This window comes from Juglans microcarpa x Juglans regia, chromosome 7S, assembly GCF_004785595.1.
Source record: "Juglans microcarpa x Juglans regia isolate MS1-56 chromosome 7S, Jm3101_v1.0, whole genome shotgun sequence".
Lineage (NCBI taxonomy): Eukaryota > Viridiplantae > Streptophyta > Magnoliopsida > Fagales > Juglandaceae > Juglans > Juglans microcarpa x Juglans regia.
In genome coordinates this window covers 6,820,345-6,835,934 of record NC_054607.1, presented here as the reverse complement: position 1 = coordinate 6,835,934, position 15,590 = coordinate 6,820,345, and the positions used below count along the sequence as shown (strand labels likewise).

The window sequence follows — 15,590 nt, the reverse complement described above, 5'->3', positions numbered from 1 at the left end:
CCCTGCCTCCCCTGATATAAAAAATTAAAACTATATAAAGATTTATTAAATAAATATATTGTATATATATATATACATACAACTTGTTAAAAATTTGAAGTTATATTTAAGTTAATGGATTGCCTTAGACTCTTAGGCCAACCTTTATATAGAAGATCAATACAATATAATAATCATACTTAATTAAATAATATGAGACTTAATAATCTAATGTGATTAAATTCTTTTTGTATTTATAAATTTTAATATAATTTAAATTATATTATAATTTAAGTCCAAAAAATAATTTTTAGACCCAATGGATTGTGGCTTGGGCGGGGGCCCTGCCTCCACCTCCCTGGGGTGCGGGGCGGGGTTGCAAAACCCCTACTTTGGCACCACCCTTGATCGCCTGAAAGAAAAATGACCACCGAGCATTCACATTTTAGGAAGTCCGGCATTCGGGCAGTTAACATCCCCCATGATCCAACAGGAAATTATTAACCAAGTCACTTGGGGAGTAAATAATATGGAATTAGCTACCCACTAGAAAAAAATGGATACCTATCTTGATCTAGCAGGACAAAAAAGAAAGATATATGCAGAGTAAGCTTTCCACTGATTCCACATAATGTCACACTGTAAACAAAAAGCAATCTAACACAAAAAGGTTGTTTCACATGAGATGAGGCAGGGACAAAACAAGACCTCTAAGATGGCCTTTAAATGAGGAAGCAACATCTTGATGCCCGGTTATTTAAAAAACAATTTGTCACTTTTGCTTGCTTCCATCTTCGATTCCACCATTCTTCAGAGCCTTTAACTTTCTGTAACCTTTATCAGTTCCAAATACCCTGAGAAATCATACAGAAGAGGCATCACATATGGTCAGTATTAAAGGCTCTACTCTAGGTGTTCATTACTATGAATGAACAGAATAAGCATTAAGCACCAAAACCCAACAGGAAAAGCACGTAAGAGTCTACTAGGTCATGTCCAATCTGCTCCTTAATTACAATCTGAAACCAAGTTGCATTACAGAGGAAAATGGAAATGACAATAAACCAGGTGAAAAAAATGACATTAGATAAAGAACATGTCACCATCACACTTGTACCCAGTTCTCTCTATGTTTATGCAGACACCTTTTCCATGATACATTGATAGTCTTTGTCCACATCAAAGAGAAACGACTACAAACAAAGAGGAAGCAACATTTGGTGCATCGGTACTCATCTTATAATAAACATCCAATTATGGGAAGGCAATGAACATAAAAGGCATTCTTTACCAAAGAGACTTGGGATCACCAACTGAAGCATGGAGAGAACATATTTAATACCTGACTCGTAACTCTTACCAAATGCTACCCAGCACTATGAAAATTGTGTGCAATTCAACAGAAAATTTAACATGGTTAATCCAAGATGTGGTAAGTAGGTAAAACCATACATGATTGACTACTTATCAGAGATAATCCTAGTATTTGTAATAAAATCATCCAAGACAGAAGGTCTTGGACAACAATGAACACATGTATTTTCGTGCATACATGCAAACAATGAAGGCAAACATAATTTAGGCCTTCCCTACCCTTGCAATACCCTTTTCGACAAGAGACCTTGGACCACCATGTGCCTGTGTACTCTGGTGCATACAGTTTTGTGCAAGGAGGTTGTCACTGTGCATTAGTAGCATTTCCCAGTTACAGAGAATAGCACCTTGCCAAATCCCTTTTTGGTTTTATATTTTACAAGAAACTTATCGTGAAAGCAAAGAAGATCCAGTTATTCTATATCAAGCAAGATCAATTCATAGAACTAGAAATATGATGCCACAGACCATATTCTAGATGCCACAAATGGTTGCAGATATCTAGAAAAAATCACAATTTAGCAAGAAAAATGGTCAAGGACTTGAACTCATCCAGACCACTATTTGATCCTCCATGTAACAATTTTTTTTGGAGGGGGGGCAAGGGGAGGGTAAATACACTTTCCACCTCCGACAAACAACATGTTTTACACATTGCACCCTAGGCTACCAAAATTGACATATTGCATGGCCTAATAAAAGTCCAAGTCACAGGGCTTATACTCCAAAAGCACTAGTTAATGTTATAACTGAATCCCTTTGGAATCATTATAGACAGCAAGAACTTCTCCCTCCCATGCAATACGCATTTACCACCCTCTTATACTCAATCCAAGGTTCTCGCCAAGCAATTTTTTTAAGGATATTAAAACAAGGATTATATTGGTGATACAAATAGGCATAGCCTAAGTACACAGGAATTATATAAGTGTGACACCTAAGCATGAGAACACCTTGCCATTTTGTTGTAGGTAGCATAGCTCAAGTCTCACACTTAGATTGACTTTGATAACATTTGTAGCAATCCAAGGAAAGTCCAACCATATCTCAAAGGGCTAATAATGGGTTTTTATAAGTAGAAGACTAGTTAATGTTACAATTGGAGTCCATTGGAATCATTCTAAGCTGCAAGATCCACTCATTCTTAACCAATGTGAGATGCCTTCACCACCCTTAACCAATGCAGGACACTCTCACAACCCTGGCTCGAGACAACAGACATTGGTCTAACCAAACAATACAAATGTGCCAATGCTTTAAGCAGTGTGGAAAATAAATAGACTTACCAGTCCATGTAAGTAAAAGTTGACGAGTAGTTGCCAGACTTGGTATAAAGCAAACGGTGGTGATAGTCATGAAAATCGGCCCTGGAAAATAATGGATTAAACATTTCAGGATAAAAGGTAAGGAAAATGATATTTGGGCCCCTCAAAGTTACCGCTCAGGTATTTTAATTTTTTTTTCTTAATGGTTAAGGAAGTGACTATTAGTGAAGTTGTGTATTTTTTTTCTTAATGGTTAAAAATGTTTAAAAGAAAATGAAAAAAAAAATTGAAATGCACTAGGGGGCATGCCCAGCAGTACATGCCGGGCGGCCCGCTAGCATTGTCCAAGAGGTAATTATGGGAATTAATCAGATGCTATGAAACCACCAAGAGGGAAAACCTACACACTTACCCCCCATACAAAGGCAAGAAGTTTGAGAGGCTCCATGGAAAATGGTACCCACAATGTGCCTCAACTGTCTCCAAGACTCTCAGTACCATCCATAACCACAGAGTCATCAAATGGGGTCCAGTGATAGCAGGACCAATAATGGTCGCAAAGCCAAGGAACAGTATCTCAGCAGGGTGAGCATATTCAGAAGTCAGTCCAAAAGGAGTAGCATATCTGTACAAGTTAATAAGCCCATAAGAGCAACCAATAAGCACCTAACAAAAAAGATTTGTTTTTTTTTTTTTTATAAGTAAGATAGTTTTAAAAGAAAATTAAAAAGATTGTTATAGACCTAAACACTTGATAAAGCAATTATAGCTTGCACTTACTCATGATGAACACTGTGAACATATTTGTACAACCATTTTGTATGCAGAACCCGGTGTCCCCAATAGAACACAAAATCCTCAAGGATGAAGTAAAATATTATCTGTGTTAAAACTACATTCCTGCAGAACCAAAAGCAGGGATCTTACTGGCTGTACTTTAGACAAGATGGAAATGTTACTGTCCAAGGAAAAAATTGATGAAGGCCATACATATAATACTATGGCCTCGTTTGTTTTCACAGTTCATCCCAACTCATCTCATCTCATCTAATTATTACAACTTTTCCAAATTCTCATACAAAATAAAATAAACAATTCAAACTTTTTCAAATCCCAAAACAAAAATAATATTAAAAAAATATATTCTAACAATATTTTATTCAACTTTCAACTTTCATCTCATCTCATCTCATCTCAAAAAACAAACGAGGCCTATATATCAGTGCATATATCTCAGGAACAAAGCTTTAGTATATAAAGAACCTGAAAATACCAGGACGGCAATGGAAGACTACTTCGCATGCCCATGTATTTGAAGACAGGATATGAGATGATCATCACTGGAAGATTGACACCAAAATGATAAAGCAGCAGACGAGCAACGCATTTCTCCTGAGCTGCTGGACTGTTATTCTTTGTCTGTATAGAAATATAAAACCCTAAATGACATAAATTCAACGAGATAGAGAAACAAATTGAGCTATGGCAATAGCAGCAATAGAAATTGAGATAGATCGAAATATCTTTACCATGTACCGGTTAGTGGCAGCAATAAAAATTGCAAATAGAAAAGTTTGGGTATTCAATAGCAGAGGACAACATGGACAATTTGTCCTTAAAGCTACAATCTATATATTAATGGTGTTTGTAATGCTAACTCTAACAAACATATATACTTCTATGAAAAAAAGCCCAGTCAATTAAAACAAACAAATTACAAGTACATACTTGAGATATATATGAATATATCTATATGGGTTCTAATACCATAGAAACCTACAGAAATCTTATGCAAAAAGCCCAGTCCATTAAATCAAACATATAAACCTCAATATACGTTGTATGGAAGTACCAAAAAACGACACAAGATGATTTTCAGTAAGAGGGGTTCCCTATGATAAGGGTCGCAAATAGAAATCCTTAGCAGCTTGAAGACACTGGTGAACTCTTGATAAGACTAAATACATAGTGAAAAAGAAAGAAAGCAAGCATCTTATCATGCATACTATGTTTGGTCCTTAACTGGTTAGGCATTAAGAAGAACACCACAGAATAGATAAAAGCGAAGTTTATGACTCGAAAACAACACTTTTTTATAAGTACTTGAAAACAATACACTGTCAGAAGAACCTCCATAAGAGTATCATTATAAGAGAAAGGCAAACATTGAACCTTCATAGCTACCTTCACAGAATAAGAAGAACAATAACACAATTCTATTGCAGAAAATGAACACTGCCCGACATGGCAGCAAGTTATTGGTACATGCATTAATTGTGCACTGGAATCTTTTACTAATGTTCTCTCTGCCAAATATCTCTAATGCTCTGGTAAGAATAAAGTTAGTCACCATTTCAGGATTCAGCTTCAAAAAATATGAAATTACTGAACTTCTTCAAGAGTAATGGCAAGGAAAAAGAACTGGACCTGAATTTTGTATTTGCTCAGCCAACCTGCCCTCTCAAGATATATGAAAGGAAGTCCAGATAAGAAAAAAACACTTTCATGGAGAAAGAAACTTCCAAGACATGCCAATTGAAAGTCACTGAAATGTGTGATCAGATACTGCATCGCCAAAATAAAATAATTAGTAGAGATTTAAACTAAAAGCTCATAACAAATAAGACTACAAGCGCATGAAGAGAACAGAACTTAATGTCCATAGCTTGAATAATCATCATTCCACAACTCAACATTGGTGAAATCAGACACAATTCCCTTTGACAATCGAAATTCCAGAAAAATTCTGAGCGTTCATACTGATGAATGGTTCAAATGAACACTAACTAGCTTATTAAAAAAATAATAAAAAAATCATTTTAAAAATAAAAAGGGAGAAGCACATAATTCCACATCTTTGAAGCCCATAGCGTACTATGCCACCAATACAAATAACTGATTCTTGTGTCTAAGCCTTGGACCAAAGACTTCATAGGCCTGAGAATTAAAATGAACACGTTTGGCATATTAAAAAAAAGTGTAACATCCATCGTAAACGTGGCTAACATCTTGAACATTCTCCATGCATTTTTCTTAGAAGAAAGAAACATTACAAAAAATGAAATGATGTCCGCTCAGATAAACTACTATAATTTCTTCTTTTTATTTTAATAAGTAACTGTTACAAACTTCTTCAATTCCTAAAGGGACAACAGAGTCTGTGATGCAGCTCAGCTAAAAGTCTACCGGTCGGGGCCCATAAGCTTAAACTTCTTAAAACCTTGATGCACAGGGTTCTAGATTCTACATTTATCTGTCCAAATAACTTCGTGTATAAGGTTTCGAAATAAAAGCACTGTATTACAAACGCCGTTTGACCACATAGGTACACATCACTATCAAATAAACCGCGCCCCCGATGTCACAATCCTTGACCAAAACAACAAGAAAACAAAAGAAAAACCAGAACCCAAATCTTGCAAGGCTAAAACTAGGATTTTCGAAACATTACTAAAACAAGGAATCAAGACAAACCCATGATTTGACCTGCATTATTATTATACACAACAAGTCCAAAACTAACAATACCCATCAAAGAAAATAAATCTAGGGCAAGAATTATCAAATACAACTGAAGATAAAACAGAAAAAGTTGGCCAAATTGCCACATAAAGGTTTTAAAATGCAGTACCAGCCACCCATATTCGATGATCGAAGCCATTGCAAGCTTGGAGACTAAAAACTTGATCTTTTGCAAAGGGCAATGCGACAAATATTCTAGAGAGAGAGAGAGAGAGAGTGCCGAATGCTTCAGTGAGGAGGAGGCATATGACGGAGCAACCCACGAGAAGAGACCGACTGTCAAAGGGAATCTGGCCCCTTGCTTTGGAATATGTGTTTAAAACAGGAATCGGTGGTGGCAAAGAGAGGATACGAATTCGTGCAAATCATTGCTCACTTGAGTTACTCAATTGGTTGGACACTTGGACCACCTGACGAGTTCAGAAAAGTGTTTTTGAACATGCTTTTGAGTTCAGATGCTAATTTTTTAATTATCTGAAATTGAATTATAAATGTTAGACTAAAAATACAAATAATATAGAAACAACATTTTATAAATTGCCGTGATTTACAATTTTTACGATGCAATTTAAATAATTAAGTTTATTTTTTTAATTAAAATAATGATTTAATATAATATTATAGTTGAGTTATTGAGTTTAACACAATTTTGTCAATATTTTAAAAAAGTAATGCTAGATACGATATGCAAGTCTTGATCACTCATAAGTAGAGTCTATTATTGAAAAATAATTTTTTTATATAGAGTTTAGATTTATCTACTTTTCCCGAAATGTAATACTAAATATAAGTTTCAAATAGACAAGTATTTTTGTAAAAAAGTGAATTCTACTAAAAATAAATATATTTTTTTAAAACTTTTTGAGGTGAGATCTATTTTTTGCACAAAATGACTGTAGGAGACTTGTTTATTTGAAATTTATTTATTTAAAAAACGTACATGAGACTTGCACAACTTAAAATGTAAATATGATTTATCATTTATCAATCCAAATCATGAAGATATATCTGTAAAGCTACGTTATTTTTATAACTTTTTTTTTCTCTTTTATAAAATACCTCTAATTGATGCGAGTGTAATTTACAGCTTAGAAAAAGATATAAATGTATTCAAAAGACCAAAAAAGGTAGGGGGAGATGGCATGTTGATTGTACGCTTTTAAAGTTGACAATGAAAATGTTATCTAGAGCATCTATATTGGTCTATATATATGTATATATAAAGTTATATTTACATAATATGACTTTAAAATCTTTTACATTGACATATGCATATTCAAATATTTAGCTAGATATGAACAGTACTTATTTAAATTTGAATAATTACTATTCACTTCACAAAACATATTTTAATTATTATTTCTCTATCCTCCCACTCTCTCCCTCTCTCACAATCATTTCGTTTTCTTTATTCTTTAACAAAATAACAAACATTCACTTACACATTTATTTTATTATTATAATATATTATATATATTTTTAATATAATATATAAAAAAATTGATTTTAACAAAAAATTAATTATTATTTTGTAAAATATGTATAAGTTAATATAAAAATTTTATTTGAATGAGAAAATGATTATACAAAAAGAGATAATTTTATATATCGATATGCATAGTCCAATAATGCTCTAAAGGTAAAATGGATTATCGTGCTTACGTTTGAAAATCAATTTCCCCTATAAAAGCACTTTTGGCCCTTTGGGTACGTGGCATTTTGACACGTGTCATGAAGTGATAGTTAGTATATCTTTTAATGACCGAATTAATTAAAAAAAAAAGAAGAAAATACTATAGACAGTGGGGAGTAAATCTAAACCAGTGGACCAGTCCGGGTCCTATATTATAAAAATCGGTTGGATTCCGTCTAATTTCAGTTTTGTAATTTTCGGAACCCGACCTGAACAATTGGAAAAAAATATATATTTAAATTAATTATATATATTATATAAAATATTTTTTATATATAAGTTTTATATATAATATATAATTATATATGAGATTTTTATATATTATATATAATTATATATCATATATAAAATAATTTCATATTATAATTTATAAATTATAACATAAAATGTTAATCTTAAATATGAACATTTGTAATTTGTTTGATTATATGTTATTAATATAATTATATATAAGATAATGTTATTATAATTTATAAAATAAAAGCTTAATCTTAAAGATGAAAATTTAATTGATCATATACTTTAAACATAAAATATATATATATATTAAATTATTAATAACATTTTATCATAAGAAGTAAGAACTAAAAAATAAAGAAAAATCACTCAAATATTATTACTAAATTTTGATGGCCTAATAAATTCTCAATATTTTTTTTTTATAAGTACATAAGATATTAGTAGATTAGTAATACTAATATATATTAGTATGTAATTTATATTAATTATAATTTACATTTTATGACCTAATACCAATAGTCTAATACTATATTACTATTAATAATATACTTTAAGTCTATGTATAAATTAGTATATAAATCACTATACTAAATAATCACATATAAAATAATGATATAATAATACTAATACTAAATTACTATACTAATACTATCACTATAGTCTATCAATAAAATAGTTATAATAAATTAAACTCACTATAACAATTAACAAATACTAATATATAATTATTCTAATCACTATAATTAGTACTAATATTTATACTAATACTATAGTCTAATACTATATTATTATTAGTAATATACTTTAAGTTTATATATAAATTATTATATAAATCACTATACATTTTAAAAAAATCGAAAAACCGGACCGGAAACTGGAGGTACCGGTTTAGGAGGATAACCGGTACGTAATCAGTTTTGAAAAATGCGAAACTGGTATATACTAATTTGGTCCTAAATTTTGTCTAAAACCGGACTGGACCGAACCGGTTACACCCCTAATAGACACAAAAGAATCCCATAAATGGATTCCATACACTGGTGTGGCCGAGATGGTCGGGATCTAAGCTGATGGCATGCGTGGTCAACGGTCGACATCCTTTGGCCGTCTGTGATAGTCGGGAACCGGCCTGAGAGGGAGAAAGAGAGAGAGAAAGGGGCGCACACTGTGTGCGTGGTCGACCGCTGCGTGGCCGCTGCTAGGTGGCCGGTGTGGTCGGGATCTGAGTTGACGACTGTCGACTTGTGTGGTCAGGAACCACCTCGGGGGAGGAGGAGAGAGGCACGAGGAGAGGAGGGAGAAAGAAAGAGGGAAAGGGGGAGGAGGAGAGGCACGAGAGAGGAGGGAGAGAGAGAGAGAGAGAGAGAAAATGAGATGTGAAACACATCAGTGTGTAAGATCCCTTTATGTCTCTAGCAATCCTCATAAAAAAATGACAATAATTTGTTGATTTCCATTTTTTTCATTTTTACATGAATCAAAATTTTATTTCAAAAAAAAAAAAACTGAAGTTTTTTCAAAGGAACGATTTTTATTATTTTAGTAAAGAAAATTAAGAAATTAAAATTAATACAGACGCTAATCAATGTGAGTGACCTGCTCGTTTCATGAAGCATGACATTTGTGAGCAAGAATTTTGGTTAGACATATTTTAATAAAAATGTTAATCTAAATTTAACTTTTGGGTATTTATATTTTGCAATTTTATTAATTAGTTCCTAATGTACATCATAAATTACCAAACATGCATTTTGGGTATTTATAATCGTGCAACCTAATGGTACTCTAATCCATTGAAATTACATCCCCTTTTTCGTTGTTTTAAGAATTTTTTCTTTATTTCCTTTTCTTGGAAATCAAACAGTGCATGAATCATCATCGATATTTCCTATTTCCTACCTAAATAGCGAAATTGAAAGATTGAGAAGTTGATTATAATTTGGATGGTAAATTGAGAGGATTATGTGTATTAATTCCTTGGAATATAAAGGTTAATCACGACTTTATGACAATAAAATAAATTAAAAAACAGCTTAGGTTTAAAGAGAGAACAAATATTTGTATTGAATTAGAACTACCTCAACTGGTTTCCAAGTTTCCCTCTTTTGGCCTGAAATATGATGCTCATCTTCCATAACATCCTATGAGATTTCACATCATTTAGGCGATAAATTACAGAGACTTTGTGTATGAAAGTGGATGAAGAGTAAAATTAACACCATCTTGGATGGCTAGTCTTACAACCATCGACCAAGTGTTTCTTCTTTTGACAAGCAAACATAAAACTATCTGAACAGAGATTGGAAAAGAAATAACGACCTGCCAAAAGTCTCATTATAAATCTAGGTAATTGTCAGAGAGAGAGAGAGAGAGAGAGAGAGAGAGAGAGAGGCAGGGGATGTTCGGGCTGGCCTGTGATCTAGTTTGCTCTTGGTGTGGCCCATTCAACTCTAAGGATTAAACTGTCATAACCATAACCATTGAGCTTGTTGATGGCTCTCTGAGCATCTTCCCTGTTCACAAAGTTCACAAAACCAAATCCTCTGCTCATGCCAGTCTTCTGATCAATGGCAACATAAACTCGGCTTACAGCACCAAAAGGCCGGAAGAGCTCCTGCAAATCGGGCTCCCGGGTGTCCTCTGAGAGGTTGGTGACCCGAACAGAGTTTTCATCGTTCCTGCGTCTCATATCAGATCCGGTTCTCTCTGCCCCTGCTCTCATGCCCGGAGGAACATATGCTCCCTTGCTTGCCCCAGAAGCAGTGGTTGTGGCTTCCGATACAGCAGAAGGCTTATCAACAAATCCCTCAGCCTGTGGGGCAAGATCCTTGTACGGGCACCTTGAGGTCCAGTGGTCACCTTTCTTACCACAAGTCCTGCAGACCATGAGGACAGCACCACCCTCTTTACTAAGTTGAGCCAATGAGTCTCCTCCAGCCTTTGGTTCTGGTTTGCCACCTGTAAAGGTTTCCAAGTTGTCAATAGACATAAGAGAGCGCTTAGCCACATCAATAATTCTACCATGCCGCCTCATTTTGACCACTCATGCATTTAATTTTTTTTTAAATTTTTTTTTCTTTTACTTATTGATTAAAAAAGTGACTATTAGTGTATTGATGTATTTTTTTAAAAATATTTAAATATGTTAACAAAATGTAAATAAAAAAAGAAGAAAAAAATAAAAAGTGAAATTTGTACTAGTGGGCACGCCCAGCGGTCAAAGTTGGGCGGCACACTAGCACTACCCTAGCCACATACTTGGGTTTGAATAAAAACAAGTTAAACAACATATAAGGAGATTTGAAACTAATGAAGCCATGAGTAATATGGTACCAATAGAAATAAATTCAGAGGTTAAAAAAAAAAAGGTAGTGATAGGGTTACTATCCTCTTACTACCCATTTACTTCTTATAGTGTATTTGAAGTTTTTTATTTTTTTATCATTTTCTCTAGTATTTTTTTAATATCCTTAATCATTAAGAAAAATTAAAAAAATATATAATTTTACTAATAGTCACTTCCTTAACTATTAAGTAAAATTAAAAAATAAAAAAAAATCAAATACAAAAAGAGTAGTAAATGGGTAGTAGGAGGGTAGTAACTCTATCATTATCCAAAAAAATAACTTGTCCATGGCAGGTTGCTTGAGACGGATAAGATAATTATTCATATACACTGTGTCCAAAATAAGTGGTCTATGCATTTGGAAGTGTATATTTAGCATACAAAAAAATACTTGGTGTATGTGGTATACTTCTTACTTAAAAAAAAAAAACAAAAACTAGTTAAATCAATATTAAATTTGTTGCATACACTTTGTGCACAACCCTTTGAAGAATCACTAACCCTTTTAACTCTAAGCAAAATGGCACCGTTGTTGAACACTCTAAAGGACAAGTGAGGACAACCATGGAGGAAATATTAAGGAATTTGATCAACTAGGCACTTCCGAGATCCAGAAGAAAGAGGAAAGAAGCCCATGGTTCGAACATTGTGTTTCCTTCCCTTATTTTTGGCTCTTATTAATCAAGGGGTACAAGCAAAAACTCGGGGCAATTAATGAGAAGAAATCTACATTAAGCCCACTCTTGGGCTGTACAGTCTACAGAAAAGTGGGTGCGGGCGGGAAACATGGCCCCTTTCACCCAATCCTCAGACGACAAATTCCCTAATTCTATGGATCGCTACTTTACTTCCAAACCCTGTTCTATCATACGATTCATACCCTAAGTACGTACTCACGAAATACTTCTCTCCACCAGATTTCAGCGATCATGTTTTGCAACTACGTAAAACTGTCTCTTACTTATAAAAAAAAAAAGAAGTACGTAAAACTGGAATTCCTACATGCTAAAAGTTGTATGCCATTGTATACACCTACCCATGAAAAAGGAGGCATCTTAACCCCAAAAAGAAAACACAAATTCACTCAAACACAAAAGAAAACTTAAGGTATTAAGCAGGTGATTCTATCACTTGTCCTATGATTTTTTGAACACACAAGACGTTAGTAGGGGAATTACGGTTTCTAATTTCATTTCTGGGAGAGAGTTTTCCAATAAATAGATTAGATTTCCCAGCTCCACTCATCGGATGTTGTATAAATTTGACAAGTGACTATGTGAATGAACAGTCAAAATAATAATCGGCCACAAAAATGCCCTATACCGTCCACCAAAAGAAACAGAACCTAGCTAAAAGATCTATTATAATTTTGCATTACAAACTTCAAATTAACAATGGCCTCAACTTATAAAAAAAATTAACAATCCCTTTCCCAGAAACTTTAACCTGTCAAACCAAACTCTATCCCAGCAATTTCCTAACAAGTTTCTCTTAGGATAAACGGAGAGAGTTAGAATTCTCAATACCCAAAACCCTAATCGCCACACAAAAAAAAAAAAAAAAAGTTTCGCCAAGTCTACCCACACAGAAAAATACCACGCTTCTCCAATAAGCTCTAAATCTAAAACAGTTTATCACACCCCAGATCAAGTAATGGAGACAGACTAGAACATATTAAACCACTTGCAAAAGAGGGCTTGCGCGCATGGTTGTACGCCTGTGAATGTACGTGAGAGAGAGAGAGAGAAAGAGAGAGAGAGAGAGAGAGATGAACCAGGAGCCCGAGGGCGCTCGAGGAGGATCTCCTCGGTAGAGACCATGGTGAGCCGGCTACCGACGTCCTCGTGGACGGCGTCGCCAAACTTGGGCCAGGACCGGCGCTCGACGGCGCCCTTGCTAAGGCGGGCATTAGCGAGCTTGCGGGTGCGGGTGGTGGTGGTGATCTTTACCTTGTTGCCGTCGTCATTGAACCTGAACTCTATGACCTTCTTGATCCCGTTCTCGTCGGGACCAATAACCTGCCGCGGTGGAAGTAGGAAGTCCAAGTACTCTCCGTCGTCCTCCTCAAGCTCTCCCCATCGGAGCTTTGTTTGCTGCACCGTTGCCATGACTTCGATTTCCCAAAGAAAGAAAAGACTGACGAGAGATTCAGGGGGCTGGAAGCCTAGGGCTTTTCTACTGGATTACCATGGGCCTATTGGCACCTTTGGAACTTATGGGCCTCCTTCAAATTGGGCTATGTGTGGCTGTAACATTAAGCCCAAAAACTATGGTAATTTTTCCTTTCTCTTTCCTCCTCTACGCTTCTTTTTTTTTTTTTACTGTTTAGGTGATACTTATCAGTGGCAAGATTAGGAATTTTTTTGAGCGGCCTAATTTTTCTATTCCGTGACACATTTATATAAAATAATAATAGACAAATCTTAATTTTAATTTCATAAAAAAAAGATGAAAACGTAACTATAGATAGAAATTAGATTTCGATAATTTACTATATGCTTGCAGAAATAAAATTTTAAAACGCAACTTGACATCTATTTCAAATTTCTAACAATAGTGTTTCGTGAAATAAAATTAAGACCTTATTATTTTTTGTAATCAAATATTTACAATTTGTTTTTTCATGAAAGCTATCAAGTGATATTTTAAGCGTATAATACTACAATTAAGACCTTAAATAATTTCTTTCTTGTTCAATGAAATCTAGAGGATAAAACTTTTCAACTATTTTTCATATAGTTTATCAATCTAAGATGATTTTTCTTTTTATTTATTTCACTTTAGATTCCATATTAAGAAGTGTAATATTGTATAATAATAAAATTTTGGGATATATTTTAATAAGTTTATTATTTCTCACAAACTTCGTAGTTTTAATATTTTTGAAGGGCCACATCATAAAAAAAATAATATAGAAATTAAACAAAATTTTGGAGCTATGAGAAAAAATGGGGGGCTCGGTGTACTTGATGATTTGATTATTGCTTACTACACTTATGTGTGTATGCATGAAGAGCAATGCTAAATATAGTTTATGAAAAAAAAGTGGGATCTACCATTAACAATTAGATTTTTTCAAGTGTGTTCTAAAGTGGTTTTTTTTTTTTTTTTTAAATGGAGTGCGTGAACTTACACATACTAAAACTATTTAAATCATTTCTCATATATGTATATGCTCATTTTTTTTTTAAGAAGAGATAAAAGCCACCTGTCCATGAGTGACCCTTCTCAATTTTATTAAAAGTCCTCACATGTGGTGGAGAAAAACTGTGGTAACATACAGAACACTTGAGATTTATAGATATTCAAAGAAAACATCCCAAATATCAAACCTATAAGAAAATAAACAAAACGATACACAAAACTATGAAACAAAAAACCAAACTAAACAAGCCTAAAAAAACCAAAGAAACTAAGTCCACAGACATGGGAAGCCCAATTTATCAAGACGAAGGACACCTCTCAAAATCCGTGGCAAATTTTGATATCCTTCGTAAGTTAAATTCCAACCCAACTTGCCTTGTCGTGCAAAGAAATCTGCTGCTTGATTAGCTTCCCAAAATTGATGCACAACCGTAAAATTAACTCCTTCAAGAGCTAAAAGTAAATCATCCCATTAATTCCATAAATATCACAACATACACTTACCCGCACTAAGCCAATCCACAACCACCTTAGAATCACTTTCAATAATCACATTAAACAAATTTAGCCGTTTACATAGCACAACTCCCTCTGTAATAGCCCTTAACTCAGCCTCATTATTAGTACATTGGCCAAAATGAACGAAGTAAGCTCCTCGTACCATAACAACTTCATCTCTAATCACTCCCCCTTCGCCAGAACTCCCGGGATTTCGACGGCAACTCCCATCACAATTGAGTTTGAACCAGCCTGCAGGAGGTCTCTACCAGGCCACCAATTGATGCCGATGGAACCGCTGAACTGGAAGGTCTAATTGTAATTCCTGCAAAATCTTCTTATCCTGCATAGAAAGAGAGTTAGAAGCACTAAGATCCCCAGCAAGACAACGAAGCCAGTATTTAACTGACCACTATACTCGAGTACCCCTTCCATTCTAGCTTTACACCTCCTCATCCAAAGTTGCCAAGAAATCAAGCACATTAATAGACCAATAAGGACACCTTTAACAGAAGCTTTTTTAGCGCAA

The 15,590-nt window shown here is 34.2% G+C and overlaps 2 protein-coding genes across 4 annotated transcripts; both read right to left on the bottom strand.

Moving 5' to 3' along the window:
• Window positions 1-496: 496 nt before the first annotated feature.
• LOC121240584 (methylsterol monooxygenase 2-2-like) lies at window positions 497-6,520 on the bottom strand. 3 transcript variants are annotated; one of them, XM_041138061.1, is made up of 8 exons: window positions 6,250-6,519; window positions 5,046-5,183; window positions 3,892-4,037; window positions 3,399-3,518; window positions 3,031-3,243; window positions 2,640-2,720; window positions 1,083-1,172; window positions 497-833 (listed from the first exon to the last, which is right to left on the bottom strand). In XM_041138061.1, exons 1-7 carry the CDS (start codon window positions 6,277-6,279, stop codon window positions 1,085-1,087), a joined length of 816 nt encoding a protein of 271 aa, XP_040993995.1. In that variant the 5' UTR covers window positions 6,280-6,519; the 3' UTR covers window positions 497-833; window positions 1,083-1,084. The 3 variants fall into 3 exon arrangements, with proteins under 3 accessions (XP_040993995.1, XP_040993996.1, XP_040993997.1); XM_041138062.1 differs by lacking the exon at window positions 1,083-1,172 and having other exon boundaries at window positions 6,250-6,510; XM_041138063.1 differs by lacking the exons at window positions 1,083-1,172; window positions 2,640-2,720 and having other exon boundaries at window positions 6,250-6,520.
• Window positions 6,521-10,373: 3,853 nt separating this feature from the next.
• Window positions 10,374-13,591, bottom strand: LOC121240582 (eukaryotic translation initiation factor 3 subunit G-like). Its single transcript, XM_041138060.1, has 2 exons — window positions 13,194-13,591; window positions 10,374-11,031 (listed from the first exon to the last, which is right to left on the bottom strand). Exons 1-2 carry the CDS (start codon window positions 13,525-13,527, stop codon window positions 10,493-10,495), a joined length of 873 nt encoding a protein of 290 aa, XP_040993994.1. The 5' UTR covers window positions 13,528-13,591; the 3' UTR covers window positions 10,374-10,492.
• Window positions 13,592-15,590: the final 1,999 nt, after the last annotated feature.

What these genes read in the sequence shown, in the direction of transcription:
- LOC121240584 (XM_041138061.1), bottom strand. Translation starts at nt 6,279, where the DNA reads ATGGCTTCGATCATCGAATATGGGTGGCTG. An exon ending in TCATCGAATATGGGTGGCTG is followed by an intron (nt 5,184 to 6,249) that starts GTACTGCATTTT and finishes TTGGCGATGCAG; the next exon opens with TATCTGATCACACATTTCAG. An exon ending in AGTCTTCCATTGCCGTCCTG is followed by an intron (nt 3,519 to 3,891) that starts GTATTTTCAGGT and finishes TTGGTTCTGCAG; the next exon opens with GAATGTAGTTTTAACACAGA.
- LOC121240582 (XM_041138060.1), bottom strand. Translation starts at nt 13,527, where the DNA reads ATGGCAACGGTGCAGCAAACAAAGCTCCGATGGGGAGAGCTTGAGGAG. An exon ending in CGAGCGCCCTCGGGCTCCTG is followed by an intron (nt 11,032 to 13,193) that starts GTTCATCTCTCT and finishes AAACCTTTACAG; the next exon opens with GTGGCAAACCAGAACCAAAG.